This window comes from Merops nubicus, unplaced genomic scaffold (assembly GCF_000691845.1).
Source record: "Merops nubicus isolate BGI_N331 unplaced genomic scaffold, ASM69184v1 scaffold5164, whole genome shotgun sequence".
In the NCBI taxonomy this organism is placed as follows: Eukaryota; Metazoa; Chordata; class Aves; order Coraciiformes; family Meropidae; genus Merops; species Merops nubicus.
The window spans coordinates 77651-94340 of record NW_008602143.1 but is presented as its reverse complement, the minus strand read 5'-3'; the positions used below and the strand labels follow the sequence as shown (position 1 = coordinate 94340).

General features: G+C 36.2%; 1 protein-coding gene across 1 annotated transcript in view; it reads right to left on the bottom strand.

The window, feature by feature from the left end:
- Positions 1-2161: 2161 nt before the first annotated feature.
- TACR3 (tachykinin receptor 3) overlaps positions 2162-16690 on the bottom strand; it is a 39714-nt gene continuing 25185 nt past the window's right edge. Inside the window, exons 4-5 of the mRNA XM_008938230.1 lie at positions 5402-5598; positions 2162-2477 (exon numbers count right to left, since the gene is read on the bottom strand). Of these exons, the coding sequence (XP_008936478.1) occupies positions 2162-2477; positions 5402-5598 (513 nt within the window). The remainder of the gene's footprint in view (positions 2478-5401; positions 5599-16690) is intronic.

Genomic DNA, 16690 nt, shown 5'->3' with positions numbered 1-16690 from the left:
TAAACTTTCATTATTTACTGCGTAGAGGACAAAACTGCCAGGGAGACCTTCCTGTTGAGTCACAAGGTTCAGAATGGACACCCTTGCATTCTAAAATCCTTCTCAGAGGGGAATTTAGGTGCAGCTGGATCCAGACTTAGTCCCAGACTTCATCAACGGTTTGTCTAAAGGATTACATATGCACAATCAATCCTTTTTATCAGATAGGATTTCAAAGTTTGTCATGCTACTAATCACTTACCAATAATCCGTTGTGGCAAGGACTCGTTCAACCCTGAGAGGCATCCCTACTCAGTGGGAAATCCTGGCAAGCAGCCCACTGCTGTGCAGGAGCACTCAGTGGGCCCTGGGCTGCCCACTGTTCATGGAGTAAGACAATTGACTTATATTTACACACCAACTATAGATGTTGGTTTCTTCCATACTTAGCGGGAATTGAACATTGACCAGCACTGTGGTTAGGTGGGCACATTGCTCAAATTAGCCCTATTGTGTTTCTATCTGTCTCCACTGAGTCCTGAGCTGCATGAAGCTATTGCAACCAGACACATCTGTCACAACTGCCACTGGTGATTATCACTTCATAGAGGACAATACTCTGACCAGGTTCCTCAGTTATTCCACATGTGGAGGGTTTAATGTTAAATACCAAATTTACTTATTTGATGATATTTCACCTTACACAGGGTTTTGATTTGGCAGAGTAATACAGCAATGCACTGAAATCACACTATAAATACAAATTACACTTAGAAGAATACAGCAATTGACTTTACAGATTAATCACAATACAAACATGATTCTCATTACCAGTCTCTTATATGTTCAGTGTCACAATGTTGGGCATCCAGAGTCACTGGGAAGGAATGTGGGCTAAAGCCAGCTCAAGCCTTTCTCTCTTCAAACTTCTCCTTGTTAATTGCTCAGCTTTGGTACTGTGTTTGGCTTAGCCAGGTATACAGTCCCCTGTGCCAATCTTGCTAACTCAGGAAGACGTTCGCACTCTTACACAAGTTTTTATTAACAAAGAAGAAACATTCACACAAGCAGTTGAACCACGCAACTGATACAGCTATTTATCTAAAACAAAGGCTGCGCTCTGGTCCCTTCTGTATTAAGTTCAGCTTTCTTTGCAACAGTGGTGGTCAGTGGATTTTGACTGAGTTGGTTGGGAAATTGTATGTATAATAATGCCTGATATTTTCAGATGCAGACAGGAGACTATTTTTACATGCATCTAGCTATGGAAAAGTTAGGAAAATAGCCTAAATTTTTCTTTTTTTTTTTTTTTTTCCTGGTGAAGGTGTTTCATACTGAAACATGTTACTGCATCTTCTGCAGAGAAGAATTCATTGCCACAGTGGTGTTTTTCTTATATGTGAATTTCCAGTTTAATGTCTTCTGACCTTTGTAAAGTCAATCACAAAGCTCCTGTTAGAGTTACTGGAAGAAGAACCCTTAGCACTGAGATACAAAGTTACAGGACATTCATCTAAGCAATAGATCCTCCTGGAAGTACATGTTCTGTTGGAGTCTGATGTTCACTAATATAGAAACTTTGGTAGAATTTAACTTTGTCTCTTACAGATATTCTCCTTTAATAAAAAAATAAAATTAATATATACTTGAAAAATTGTACTGTTGCAGACAGAGCTGAACTTCACATGAACTTCATTTTGTCTGTTTGCCTGGGAACAGGTCTAAACTGTGAAACAATTGAATAGACTTGGGGCTTATTAGGTCATCGCTATAAAGAAAATCTGTATAATAAATAGGGTTTTCTTAAGGAAATTTTCTATCGTGTCTTATGTAACTTTGTTACTGCAGAATTAATATACTCATAATAAAAAAAAAAATACATTTCACCTTCAATAAGTAAAGGAGCTTGTTAAATTTCAGTAAGTGAAACATAAATGCCACAGGTCAGATATCCTGCAAGCATTGCCATATATAAGGTGCAACTGTGCTTCTGGTCTGATGCACACATTTCTTCAAGTTGTTCTTTCTCTCCAAAGCAGAAAAATTATACCTAAAAGTCTCATGATATTTATAGCTAGGGTTCATCAGTGGAATTGTTTGCTTTCCTGTGGTATGAATATCTAGTCCCAAAGTACAAGAGCATTGTCCAGTGCTGCCCTTGCAACTGTCAGCATGGAAGAGCTTAGGAATAATCACCTACTGATGTGTCCAGTGAACTGATGAGACTTGAAGCTGTAGAGACGGTCTTAGAATTCCTCTGTGAATATCCATTAAAACTCGTGTCCCTCGGAGCTGCTCTTTTCTTATGGCTGGCATGGGTGTTGTCTCCATCATTTGTGTCAAACACCATTGTCATGCTGGACTCCATCCTGGACACGGCGTATAGGCTGCTTTGCCGGGTAGGACGGAACCTGGCTGCCTTGAGCTCTAGCACGTCGTAGCTGGACACCTCAACGAAGGGGCACCAGCGGAAGGCTCGCTTGAAGCCAGCTCGGAACCTGGGAGGAAAGATGCGTGGTGAAAGTCTGTGCTTGTGAGAGCCAGCCACAGGCCTCCAGCTGAAAACATCCCATGCTCACAGGACACTGACTCTGCTCCTTAGCTTGTCCTTAACCCTGTTTGGGGTGAAGTCAGAGGGACATTGCCTGGCTAAAGTCTGAGCAGGGTAGAAAAGGTAGTGCTAACAGTTTATTTCTGTTTCTGCTTTTCCATGTAGTTTCCCTGCATTTCAACATTAGCATTTTCCTGATACTCAATTCACCTTCCTTTGCCTGTGCCTAAATAAACAAACACCAGCTTTGGCAGCACTGTCTTCACAGAAATTGTTGTGACTTGACCTCTGATGATTTCTGCACCTGTATTTTCATCTTCTCGCAGTGAGAAAATACGTAACATTCTTTTCTCTAAAATACCATCCCAGCTTCCAGATTTCAAAATCTCTTCTGTGTTTCCCTTTCCAATGGAGATGCTTAAATAGGAATGGTATAATGACTAATAATTGTTCATATCAAATATTTGGAAAATAATTTGTAATAATTAAACTGCTAGAAAGTTGAAAACTGAATGTGAACAGACAAATGGAAATTTTGAGGCTTGAGCGCATTAGCATTTGAAATATTCATACAGTGCTTTTTTATTTCAATTCAAAGGTAGAGATTTACTATAAAGATTATTGTTACTTTTTGTCTGTATGCATTTCCAGAATAGAAGTTAAATATATTAAAAAACCAATTTGCTGTATATTTGTTTAACCTGAAAAAGAACAGCTTTTCACCTAAACTTAAAATTTATCTGACTTTGTCTTGTTTCTCTTGTTTTTGTTTCAACGATCAGCTGTGTTGCTTATTGTATCTGTAAGCTTTCTGGAGAAATTGTTCAGCTACCACAGTGATGACTACAGATAAAAATTTAGATTGTTTTCAGTGAAAGTTGACTGATCTCCCAGAAGTAACTTTTTTCCTCATTTTTTTTTAAGTTCGCCACAGACCTGCCACATGATTCCAAATAAGTTGGTAGCGTGCTATTCAGCATCTTTTTGTTTAGATGCAGCCTATATTGTGAAAAAATATTAAAAAAAACCACCTCTGATGGAAATTGATTCAGTGGAGGAAGCTGTTAAATCCTGAACATATTTAGACTGTATTATTTTTCTTCTCACCACCTATTCTCTTTCTCATTCAGGGCATGGTTTTTCTTTATCTTGAAATAATGTTCTCTTTATTTAGATATATCAAGTAATGCCCTAATTAGCCCAGAAGATGAGACAGGCAATAGGTATTAAAACCGTATCTGATACTAGGTGCAGCAGAGGTAGCAATGCTGCATGAACTGATCTAACTCCCAGCAACAGGCTGTATTTTCCTACTGCATGGAAAAGGAAGGAGAGGTGTCGGCTTCTTGATTTCAATATGGACCTTAATTATAAGAAAACTTTCATTAGTGTTTAATTCTTGCATTAAATTCCGAACAAAGTGGCTTTCAGATTGTCTTAAAATTATGAAATTTTTGTCGATTTGTATTCTTTAACCCAGACACTTGATTTTGCAGTGTATGAATCTCAACATAAGATATATCGTATATATTAATTTTGTTTGAATAATGTCTTCTGTAAAGAAGAAAATGGTAATGTTTTACAGATTTTATGATAGCATTTGAGACACTATGAGGCCTGGTTCTCCCTCACCTTTAATTTGGCAAAGGCCTTTTGCCTTTTTCACTGGGTGTCCCCAGTGAAATCTGGTTTCTGTTGAAATTAATGGGAAATTCACCATTTGAGTTAGGATTTCATGCTGGCACACTAAAACTTTACATCTTCTTTAAACAGTTGTATATGATCAAAAGGAGAAGGCGGCTGCATGAAATCAGGCATTCCTTGACATTTTAAAAAACTATGAATGTTAAGTATCTGAAGCTATCCTCATCAAAGAGGCAAACTCCAGTGTTTTTAAACCAACAAAAATTATACAGGATTTGGTCACTTAATTTTCAGTTAGACTTCTTTTGACAGGTATTTAATGAAATTTAGTGATGTTTTGGAAATATTTTTAAAAATTGGAATAAAGCTTGTCAGCAATGAAACTTGACACTGGCTGCTCATTCAAAAGAGATGTCAGATAATATTTAAGATTATTTGTTAATACTGACTGAGTCTGTGGACTAATTAATTTTTCTTAGTAATCTTTATCCGGTAATACTAGAAGAAATACTGAAGTATAGATGGCCAGGATGATGTTTCTTTAGAACTCAGTCCTACAAACTGAAATGAAAAACTTTATTTTGCAATCCAGTAGTCTCAAACTGTCAAATATCTGTAAAATCCCACCAAACGCAAGATATACAGTCCCTTTTGGAATTCAGAGACTGATGCATAGCTATTAAACAATACTGTAATTTAGCATTCAGTAATGAGAAAACAAATCTTTGGGTTTTTAGCTTGTTACAGACCTCAGAATTCAATGTAAATCTAATGATGAGGTATGAAATACACAGTGAATCCCATTTTAAATAAGATCCTTCCAGCATCACAAAAAAAATTTGTGGCTACAATTAGTTCATGAATCATAGAATCATACAATATAGAGATTGCACTGTGTATCACTAACGACTGTCTTCTTTATTTTAATGTTTTGCAAGCCAAAATATATTGAACTGCTATAGATTTTAAATTTTGCATGCAGAAATTGGAAGGGTTGGTTTCTGAACACTGAATTTTTTTTTTAAGTAGACAGAAGTATTTACTAGAAGTGCACGATGGTGGTTTTGGGGTTCATTTCAAGTACAAGCCCAAAGGAATTTCTTGTTTTATTTTCTTTCCCACTAAGAATAAACTATTCAAGTGAAAATTCTGGTTTTTTATCCCATCTAAAACATTTATATTTTCTTTAAAGTTATGCACACCAACTATTTCATAACCAGCTCTTACCTCTTATTAAGACAGCAGTAGATAATGGGATTGTACATTGTAGAGCTCATGGCAAGCCAAAAGCTGGCCAGATAGATTTGCTGAATGTATTTCCACCGATTTAATTGTTGGTAGATCCCAGTAACTATGAAATAAATGTGGTAGGGCAGCCAGCAGATGGCAAATGTCAGCACAACCACGATCATCATTTTTACCACCTGAAAGAAGGAAGCAATAGTGTTATTTTATAATATACCTTAACCTTGTTTATTTGGACTAGCATTTCAACATCCTTTAATAATTTTCTTGCATTTGATTAAGTTTGCTTTGAGGAATTTTAATAAACATGCTTTTATATAGATTTCCTTTTATTCTGCCATTCCTAAATTTCTGTTTGTTGTCTTTGTTCTTGGCTGGAGATCCCCCTTTTCCCGTGGAAAATAAATGAAAACTTTCTCTAAATCTATTTGTATTTATTAAACCAAGTAATAGTATTTGTGTACTTATTTTTGGCTATCTAAAATATAACTTTTTTCTGTACACCTAATTATAGAATAAGGTTACAGCCTGTTTTATTTGGAGACCTCATTTTGGCCTTTATTGACCCTGGTGTCTTTTTTGTTGTGGTCTGCAAGTATATTCCTTGTCCCCAGTTATTAGATGTGGTTTGAGTAAACATGAGGCTATAGGAAATGAGCAACCCCAATATCCTGTTTAATTTCAGAGGCTAACAGTTCCCTTGGCTGGTGATCATTATTTGTGGTTTTCTGCAGGCACTGTAACATCTGTTAGCTAATATAGTTTCCATTAAGCACAAATAAAGAGGAGCTCTGTTTTGTGCTTGAAACACAACAAGAAAAGTTATGGGTGATGTCAAATTTTCACTCTTGCCTTTCCCTCTTCAGCTATGCTAAATACTAGCCCAGCTACCACTTTCAACACAATATGTCATTTTTCCACAACAGATTATTTTTCTTTTGGTTGGTAAAATGAAACCAGACATGATAGATGAGTGCTGGGAGGTTTCTTGTTCATTTGTACTGTGAATAATGAGGTATGACAGGGATTGCTATCAACAGTTGCTTTCATTTCTCTGTACAGGTTGCCATTTCCTACTGTCTGTAGGTTTGCTAGGAGAGAAAAAAAAAAAAGTGCTGAAATTTTCCATACTTACATATCTTAGCTTCATAGTTTTATAAAATTTCAGCTAAAGTAATAAAATCATTTTACATATAAAAGTCATGGTGCCATCATTAACTTGTATTACATCTTCCTATGGGAAACAAAGCAATTTTTCATTTAAAATCTGTCACCAGTTTACGGGCTTTCCTGCTGGCTGGGGCTCTACTGTAGAAGATTTTTCTTATGAGAATATTTATTATTATCTTTACATAAACTGCTCAACACTTAAAGAAAGGCAAAAAGGGCATCTGTCCATACATACAACATTATTAACATTTGGTTTATCTAAATCACTTTTCACCAGTTAAATGTAAATCATTGCAGAAGGAAGATCAGTATTGTTATAAGGGAAGGCATCACACCAAAACATAGTATCACTTCCAGCTTCAGTGAGCATATATCTGTATGTCCATATGCAAGCATGTATAGGTAGGTGTATATGGGACTGTATGTGAGAAGATTTTGGGGGGAGAGAATTCACTCTGTATGGCTAGACACTTATGGACTAAATTAAGTATCTGAAATGATGCCCTAAAATACGTTGTGAAATCAGTCTATCATTAAATGGCATGTCTTTTCCACTCCTCTGGGCAAAACTTCCACTATTATTTTGCTGGGGATTTACACCTATGCCTTGCACACGTTGTACGGGTAGAGGACTGAATTCCATAATTTTACCACGATACTGAAGCTCGCTGTCTGCTGATTTACAGGTGCTCTTTGCTTGTTGCTGTATTTTTATACCTGCCAGGAATGATGAGTATCACTTCAACACCATTCAGGATTTCTGTAACTTCAGAACACTTGAGAGTCTAATTACTTGCCTTGATATTTAATTAGCAAGTATTGCAGTACCCGCTGTACATGTGAAATTATCCCTAGAATTATTTACTAGTGGAATATCATAGGTACTAGATGGAAGGATTTTTGTCTCCATGTTTTCCAAGTGTAATCAGGAAAATCCATATTTATACTGAACACTTCATCTGTGTAGTCCTTGAGAACTGAAACATTAGAGCTTTCCAGAAATAAATGCAGTTTAGTCTGGTTGAACACCTTGTCACTCATGTCCCAGAGCTGCAAGAAATCACAGAGTGCAGGTTGCCAGTTTGGCTGGCTAAATTGTGTTAACATTTTCAGAAGGAAGTTGTTTGTATTTTTTCTAACATCCAAATTCTTATTGGCTAGTTTTCTGTATTAATTTGAAGGGTATGGCAAGCAGTGCATTAAGCGTTTACTTAAAAGTCTCCTAAAACTAAGAAACCTTTGCAGGATGTAGAAATAATAGCTTTTGGATTTCAGCTGCTGCACTCAAAAATTAACATAAAATGAATTATTTTTTTGTTTTATCCAAATATAGTATTTCAAGTTTTCTCCAAGGAAACAGAAATTCCAAAATAACTGCACTATGGCCCAAATAAAATTCTCAGCTAAAAGTTTTTTGTCACTGTTTCAGGCAATTAAAGTCTTATTTTAAGATTTTTAACTTTGTGGGTTTTTTTTTTTTAAGTTTTGATGTGAAAAATGTCAAATCACTGCCAGAAAATCGCATCTTTTCCTGCAAGGTTTGATTTTGTGTAAAAAAACAAAAACAAAACAACCCAACAAAAAATCAAGCCAACACTTATCTTTAAAAACAGTTAAATCAGCATAAAATTTTCTTGTTGGTGTTTCTGCCTAGAAATCTATGATTAAATATAAGTCATCATCATCCCGACAGCAGAAATTTCTGAAGCAAATAGTTAAGCTAGACAACAAACAAAAGATGTTTTTAGGTGGAAATCAGCGTTTGATTTAACTTCTGAAGTAACAAGTCACTGGAATGACAGACAGTAAAGCATGCTATGTTCTTAGTCATTCAGATTTAGCTGGTTTTAATTACCTACATTTAGCCCATACCTGGGGCTAAACTACAGCAGTTGTTCTATCACCTGATGACCTCTCCCCAGCCAGGAAGGGCAGCTGAGAAAAGGAGAGGAGGCTCATAGGTTGAAATGAAGATGGATTTAACGAAACAGCAAAACCAATGCCTACATGCCTGTAGCCAGCTCAAGTCAGCTGCCCTGGCTGACTCCAAACTGCTAATTGTCTTTTCCCAGTACACTGTGATGTTTCACTAAAAAATCTACACCTTGCAGGTTCAACTGCAGAGTATAAAGGAGCACCTTAATGGTATTGGTTTTTTTTGAATACTTAGACCTGTGGCTCTGACAATACAAAGTTCTTTTGTTTCTTTTTAATATGCTTGTTCTGCTTTATCTTTTTTTTATATTAGAATTTTTAAATTGCTTTCTCCTCTGTTCTGTGTTGCATAGAATTCATTGATAATTGTCTGCAGTTTTTCGTTAGGAAACATTTCTAAAGCAAGCAAACCAGAAAATTGCTAAATTTGGTTGTGCTTAATCTCTAGCTCTGTTCCTACCACTATTTCATCACAGAGCTTTCTAAAATGTGTGACTGCAGGTTAGATCAACAACCTGTGTCTCAGTGGCCCTGGTTTCCCCTGGTGTTCTGTTCAATCTCTCTTTGCATATTGTAGACAGCCTAGGCAAAACAAAGTTTTTTTTTTTTTTTCTTTTCTGTTCCAGGACTTTTGTTACAATGAGTTTTACTGAATCTCTCAGCTGTGTAACCTTTAGGCAAGTCTTGGGGCTAGATTTGCTATACGATGGAAAATCAAAGTATTTTATATTTTGTTTTTCATCAACATATTCTGCTGATATTGTTGTACTGTCTATGTGTAAGAAAAACTATGTCTATAAAAGAAGTTAATTGATGTGCTTGTAGTCTTCCTCGTTCCTTGAAATCCTTCCTCTGGGTAAGAAATATTCTTTCATTAATCAGTTGTGTGTAATGAGAAATGATGTATTTAAAAGAACAAAACAGACATAAGTTAATTGGAATTGGAGTTTTTAGATTTGCCTTCGTTGTGAAATATTTGAAGCACTAAAAGTGAAAAGGAGCTAACGGATTCTGCTATACTTGGAAAGAGCAGCAAATGTAGTGTAGATTTTTTTGTGGGTTTTTGTTTTTTTTTGTGTGTGTGTGTGTTTTTTTTTTTCCTCCTGTTTTTATTTTGCATGAAAAAGGTAGCAAAATGAGACTGATTTATATGTAGCATTGAGAACAGATTTTAAAAGGTGAGAAATAAAATACACACTTCTGAGAGGCTCCGTTGCTTATAGGGGGCTATAGCAATTCACATTGCAGGGCATTGATTTGCCATCAATACCTAAGACTTAGGTGATGGAATAATTTCCTTTTCAATCTGCTCTGCAGTTCCTTATTGCCTTTCTAAGTCATCTTTGATATTGCTGCTTCTACAAGGTCAGGAATTTGTCTTCTGAATTCATTTGCACCAATATCAGACACTATAGCTTCATTAGTTTCAGAACTTTTACTTCTAAGTGTTATGCAAATGTGAATGAGAAGCAGAGCAAGGACTTTAAGAGCACATACAGTGTAACAATGTCTTTGTTTTTCCACTTATGGATGTTATTGTCCATGAACACAACTTACACACAGGTGGCGGATAGTCTCTAGGAATCATAATGTATTTCTGCTCTGTGCTCTTTTGGAAGAAGTAAAATACCAAACTAACAGTGCACAAAGTATTTCTCATACCACGTTAGGGTGCAGTCAGTAAATCCACTTCCCAGTCCTGGGGACATACACAGCACTTGTGCACTAAGCACCAGAAAGCAGGCAATGCCGTCACGTCCTTTGCTTTGCCACAATGCTTAGCTGAAGTAAACTATCTATCTTTTGCAAGAAAATTAGGATTCAAAGTTAACTCTACTGGTATTGGTACAGAGATGTTACCTTGGAAATCAGTCCTAAGTGGGTTTTAATACAATTTTGGCAAGCTCAGGGTTTTTCTGTGCTATTTTAGCCCATAGAAAGAATAGATTCTTAGTACCTGACAGAGATGCACATTTAGGAAAAAGAATCTGAGAGCTTGGAAGTCTTTCCAACAGGTAAGGTACTTTTTGATTCCAGTGCTTGACAAATAATTTTATTCTTCTGACTTACACTTTCCATCTATTTTTGTCACCTGCTTGAAATAAACTACTTTTCATTTCAGTTTGCATAATCCCTTGCAGACAGAATTCACAGTCTCTTACTTTGTTATTTAAGCTGTTAAGATGAAAAAGATATTCTGAGTATGAAGTAGCTTTGAATCAGATTGCTGTCTTACAAATGCTAAAATATGGGGTGTGTGTGTCCCCCAATCAAAGCACTTCTGAAATTTTTTATGAACAGTGATAGCTACTGCCACTTTTACATTGTGCTTTTCTCATGTTGCATGGAACACGTCTTTGACAGTGACTCTAAGATTCTCTCAACATGTCAAGGAATATCTGTTCCATTGAAGAAAAGGGGTAAATCTCTTACTCCAGCCTTTTTCCTTGAGCAGACGTGATTTTACAAGCATTTGATTGAAGGTGAAGAGAAAAAGTTGCTACAAGTCTTATGCTACTTTAAAAGAGATGTCTTAGCTTCTCACAAGAGATTATTAGATTTTAGACAGTATGCTAATGTCTGCTGCTCAAACTAAAAGAATCTTTTTTGTATAAACTAGATGGCAAGTCAAGGTAGGTGGCCTTGTGTCATTGGCTTGTTCTTTAGCATTGGAGTAGCATAAGAAGTTTATGCTTGTTAGAAAATTACTCTGAGTGGCTGTTGTGGGGTCGACATCACTGGATATACTTATCCACCTGAGATCTCTTTCTGCAAAAGGTGAAAAAGCTGATCTAGTTCTTTGGTACTTAAAATTCACACCATTACTTATTTAACAGTAGTTTCCTTCTTGACCTGGAACAAGTGATGTGGCACACTTCACTTTCATGCTTCCAAGCAGAGACGAGATTTGGTGTGGGGAAAAAAAAGTGATCATATCTTCTTTTGTTTTCCCAACAGGAGTAGTTGGTTCTTAAATCTACTTTCTGCAACGATTTTGCAAGTGTTCTGACATCTTTAATCCTCATTGAAGGCTCTCCCATAACCTTGCCAATGTTTTAAGATTCACCTGAATTTTCAATATAAGACTTCAGAGGGATTGACATGTGTGAATTTTTTCTCTTGGAATCTAGACCTTATATTGAACAGTGCAATAAACAAATAACACTATGCTGAATTATGCCAATGAATTATGTGAAAGCATCCCTACAGGTTGTTTGCTCTAAGCAGGCTTCTATCAATAGAAACTGCCCTCTTGAACCTATAATGAGATGGGTACCTTTGATTATCTTCAAAAGAGTAGTACAGGCTCTTATTTCATATGGAAAACCTACAGCCTTTTGTATTGTTTTATTTTCAGCTTATTCACTTAAGGGAATTAAATAAGTGACTTATGTAATTAGAAACCATTTTAATGTTTGCAATATTCTCCTATAATTTTGGCACAGGAACAACATGGGAAAGAAATGCAGATTACTTAACACATAGTTTGAAAAAACTTTATTCTCTTTTCTGCAGATGGCAGAAGTATTATTGTGTTGCCTGAAGGGGAAACTTAATTATTCTTGGACTGTACTTGTTTAAAATGCATGGCAAAATTCTGTTCAGAAAAAAATATAGTTAAAGCTATTCATTTATTGCCATCATAATTATGCATTTGTAATAGTAGTAACAGCTTCCCTTTCAAAGGTTGAAGCAAAAGTATTTATTACCACCTAAGGAAAAACAATTAATAATGTCCTCGAGCCTATTTTAATTTAAATTGAGTTGAAAGGAAATTGTCAATGTCAGTGATGCTTGAGGTTTGTATTTTGCACTTAGTTTATTTTTGATATTCCACAAATGACTGTACAAGGTTATGAATTCATTAGGAGAAGCAGACGTGTAGCTTGCATCCAGAGCATTTTGGAAATAATTTCTTAGTAAAAAGGCAGTATATGCTCTGGTCAATTATTCTTGCTAAAAAGTATCAGGAGTGTCATTGTCCTGACAGCATCTACTACTTCTGCTTTTGTATAGATGATGTAGCACTGTTTCAAGCATTAAAGTATCTACACTACTTGGCCATAATGGTCAACACACTGATCATTGCTGCACTGGTTTGATACTCCTGCAGTATAACGTATGAGCTGACCTACCCTAGGGTGGCTGAAACTGTTTCCTAGGAAACTGCTCCAAAGCCTGTAGAAATCAAAGAAACTCTTTCTGTCCAACCCAGGCAAGGAGTAATGACACAAAGATGCTTTGAATAGGTTGTTTACAATGTTGCCATACAGAAAATTGTAGTGCAAGAAGTACTTGAGTTAAAGGATCATATTATTAGGTGAAGGTATCAATAGATATATCAGAGACACCCCTCTGTGTTTAGGTGAATAACTTTCATCTGCTTCTAAAAAACATATTTGGAATATTGTAGATTCTCTACAGTTCGTATTCTGCCACCATTTGTGATGTATCTGGGCTGTTTCATCTCATTTCAAATTGTAAATTCATGCAGTAGCAGGAGGTTAGTGAGGTCTCTCACGCTAAGTCTTAAGGAAGTAGTCACAGCCTTCTGCTTTAGCTCAGAAAAAGACATACTGAAATTGTTTCATTTACACATGAATTACAACATGTAATTAATGCAAAAGTGTGTAGGTGCAATACTGGAATTGCAGTTTTGCTCTGCTGAACGCACAGCTCTTGGCAGTGCAGTCCCACAACAGGACTGATCTGTGTCAGATGTCTTGGACTTTACACCATACCAATGCTGGACACCATTCCAGATATCTCACCAGACTCAAAACTCATGCCAAAATTAATTTGTTCACAACTTCCCTTCAGGTACTCAGTGAGGAAGGGGCTTCTTAAGAGCTTACTTTTATCTCTCTCTGTGTGTGTGTATATATATGTATACTATCTGTGTATGTATATATATGTATATTATCTGTGCATAATATATATATACACACATACAGAGCTATACATGTGGTCACTATTTAGCATATGTAATGGGATAACTTTGCATATTAGATGGGACACATTCAGAGCCAACAAAAGACCTTTTGAGGTTTTCAAGGTTGGTTTGTGTGCTGGTGAAAGAATTAGCTTAGAACTTACAGAACACACTTTGTCCTGAATGTGGGTTATTAAGGTTATCTGTCTTGGAGGGTCAGGTCCCAGACTTGAACTTGGGGAGAGCTACACAGAGGAAATCAGAGCTGTCTTGGAAAAACACTACTGCATAGTTTTAAACATAGAGGTCATAATCTCTGTGCTTGAATTTTAGTTCAATTTAGCAATGCATTTAAAAACACTTGGAGTTCACTACCTTTGGAGTGGTTTGTTGAAATTTTTGTCAAGTTTAATCCAGTGTTACTTGCATTCTTCAAAATATGAGGCAGTACTAAACAGAAAATTATGCCCTAGGACTGTAACTAGACTCAATATCCCACATGAATTTTCTGCCACAAATAATCAGAAATACAGAGGACAAACATCACAGAAATTCTAAATGCACAATCCTAAACCTACTCACTGACCATGCAGAACCAGTTTAACTTTGCCCCTGCCCTGGACTTGTTGCCAGCTTTTCTGTAAGAAAGTTTTAAAAAAGTTTAGGAAAACTTGCATCAGTCTGTCAGTAAGTAGACTATCATTTTTAAAATTTACTATTCCTTTACTCTATGGTTGCAGCTTAAAGCACAGATGATGAGTGTGGAGTGGTGTGTTTACAGTTCGTAGCTGAGAGTTAGGAAAACTCAAGACAATGAATGAAAGCTGGTACTTTTCCTGAGTGTGCTGTAGCTATTTGGTAGATAAGACCAGGGCAACTTCCAGTAATTAATTATATTTCACTGGTCTAACGCTGTTCAGAAAACTATCAGAGGTCTGGCTTTATTTTTACCCAACTAGGAAAACTTGTTTAAAATGTGGAAAATTATTAAAAAGCTAACAAATTCCCAGGGGGGGAAAAAAAAATCCTGAAAAGGAGAAAGGATGAACCTGTTTTTTTTTTTTTTTTTTTTTTTCTGAAGTTCTAAGCCCATAATATAGCTCTGTAAAAAATATTTTGGTTTTAACATGCCATGAAAATAATTGCCCAGTACCTCATGTCCCAGTCTTTCTCAAGGCAACTGCTAAGCATGAGAAGAGTGAGACTACAGAATGAAAATTATGACACACAACTGTAAGAATTACTTTGCTTTTCCCTACCCTTTCAGTAGGAATTCAGTCCTTACATTGATAGCGGAGAGGGTTTAAAAAAACTTTTTAAAACTTAAAGAATTTTATTTTTTTTTTCCAGAGAATTGGTTATGCTACCTCATACTGCTGGAAAAAAGCCTCTTTGTTTGTATGTGTTTATGGAGGGGGTCATACATTGTCATTAATGTGTTGATTGTGCAAGAATTTAAGAATTTAATTAATGGTAAATAAAAAAGCCCAAATCAACTTTCCCTGTCAATACTCTGTATTCTTACTGAGGTTTTTAATATCTATGGGAATGTATTACTGATCAAAATAGGAAAAGATATCTTTTTTATGCTAGTCTTTTTGCCAGGCAGATACTCATATGATATTCTGGCACTTATTACCCTTTAGAAGCTTTTATTAAGGATATAAGAAGATAAGGTGAAAAAAAAAAAAAAATCCCTATTCTTCAAGCTTCTACCTGTAGTATCAATTACTTGCAAGTGGCTTTTACTATTGTGTTAATAGTAATCCAGAGAGTCTGGCAGGCCATCTGTCTTTATAAGTATGGGACAACTGCTCAAAATGTTAATGGAACACTAACATTTGCAGTCTAATAATCTACTCATGACCAGTTCTGACTCACACATGCAGGGCCATAAAGAACACCAGACAAAATGATCATCTGTGCTTTATAGGAAGCATGCTTCGTCCCTTTGTGTAGCTTCATCTACAGTGTTACAAAACCACTTTTAGGCATGTGTAACAGCTTGTGAAGTCAGGCTTTAGCTGTATTAGGATTGGTTTGCATCTACTGGGTAAATAAGGATATTTCATACTTCCCATAAACTGTCAGTGTTAAGGATATGGTAATAAGAGGTGTCCTGGAGCAGGAAGAAATCCTATCTTTAGTTATTAATTTTTGTGAGTAACTTCTGCATTTCACTACTGAGCACAATTTGGGAAACACTTTCCACTGGAAGGGCAGTGGAGAGAAACATTTGTAATTAGAAAGTATTTAATACTAACCTCTTTCCAAAGACGGATATATCCTATGTCAGACTGGCCTCATTTAATGTACGTACTGAGTAGTTTAGTACAGAAGAATAAAAGCATGCCAAATAAGTTTGGTTAAAAAACATTTACTGTGCAGCTTTGCTGCTACAGAGGCATAACAGAGGAAAAAATTGGATGTTGAAGAACTGCAGGAGCAGAAATGCAACTTCAAAATGCTAATCATATACTTAGTGTAGTACCTGTGGTGATTGTGTCTCTAAGTAGGGTTGTGACAGTGACACATATCACAGAGCAGACAGAAACTGATGGATTGGTACTGTGCTGGTACTGGGAATTGTTTTAACCTGTTCTTTCATAGGTAGGATCATACTTGGAAAAATTCTGGGATTTGCTAAATTAAGGACTAATAAAATTTTCAGCTGTGAGTTGTGGAGTGAACTGTTGTGAACAAATGAGGAAGAGACAGGTGTATTGATTCATTACAGCACAACCAGGTCATCAGTTTAATGAAAGGAATAAATGAAGCATTAGGATGTTCCAGAGGAGACAGGAAAGCATTACCACTGTGCAGGACCATGATGAGACGTCACTGCCAGCATTCCTTATCTGGTTTTGATCACTTGTTGCATACAGATGTTGTTGTATAAAAGAAGACCAGAAGCCTTGATTCATTTATGTAATGAATGTAAATAAAGGCTGAGAGAGGATATGGCTGTAAAAACATCTGTAGAGATGGCATCAGCGAGAGATAATAAGTAATTGATTAAGCTAACAAAAAATAATGGCATAAATACAACTGCCTATAAATAAATTTAGTCTGGTAACTGGGACTCTAGGGGTGGTGAGTCTTTCTATTAGATGTAGCAATCCAGAAGGCAAAATGGTTTTACGGGGGTGATTTAAAATTGTATCAAAGGAATTCAGTTAGGGTTGCCTGTGATGACAAGTCTTGGTCCCTGAGGCTGGTTCCTGTCCTGTTTT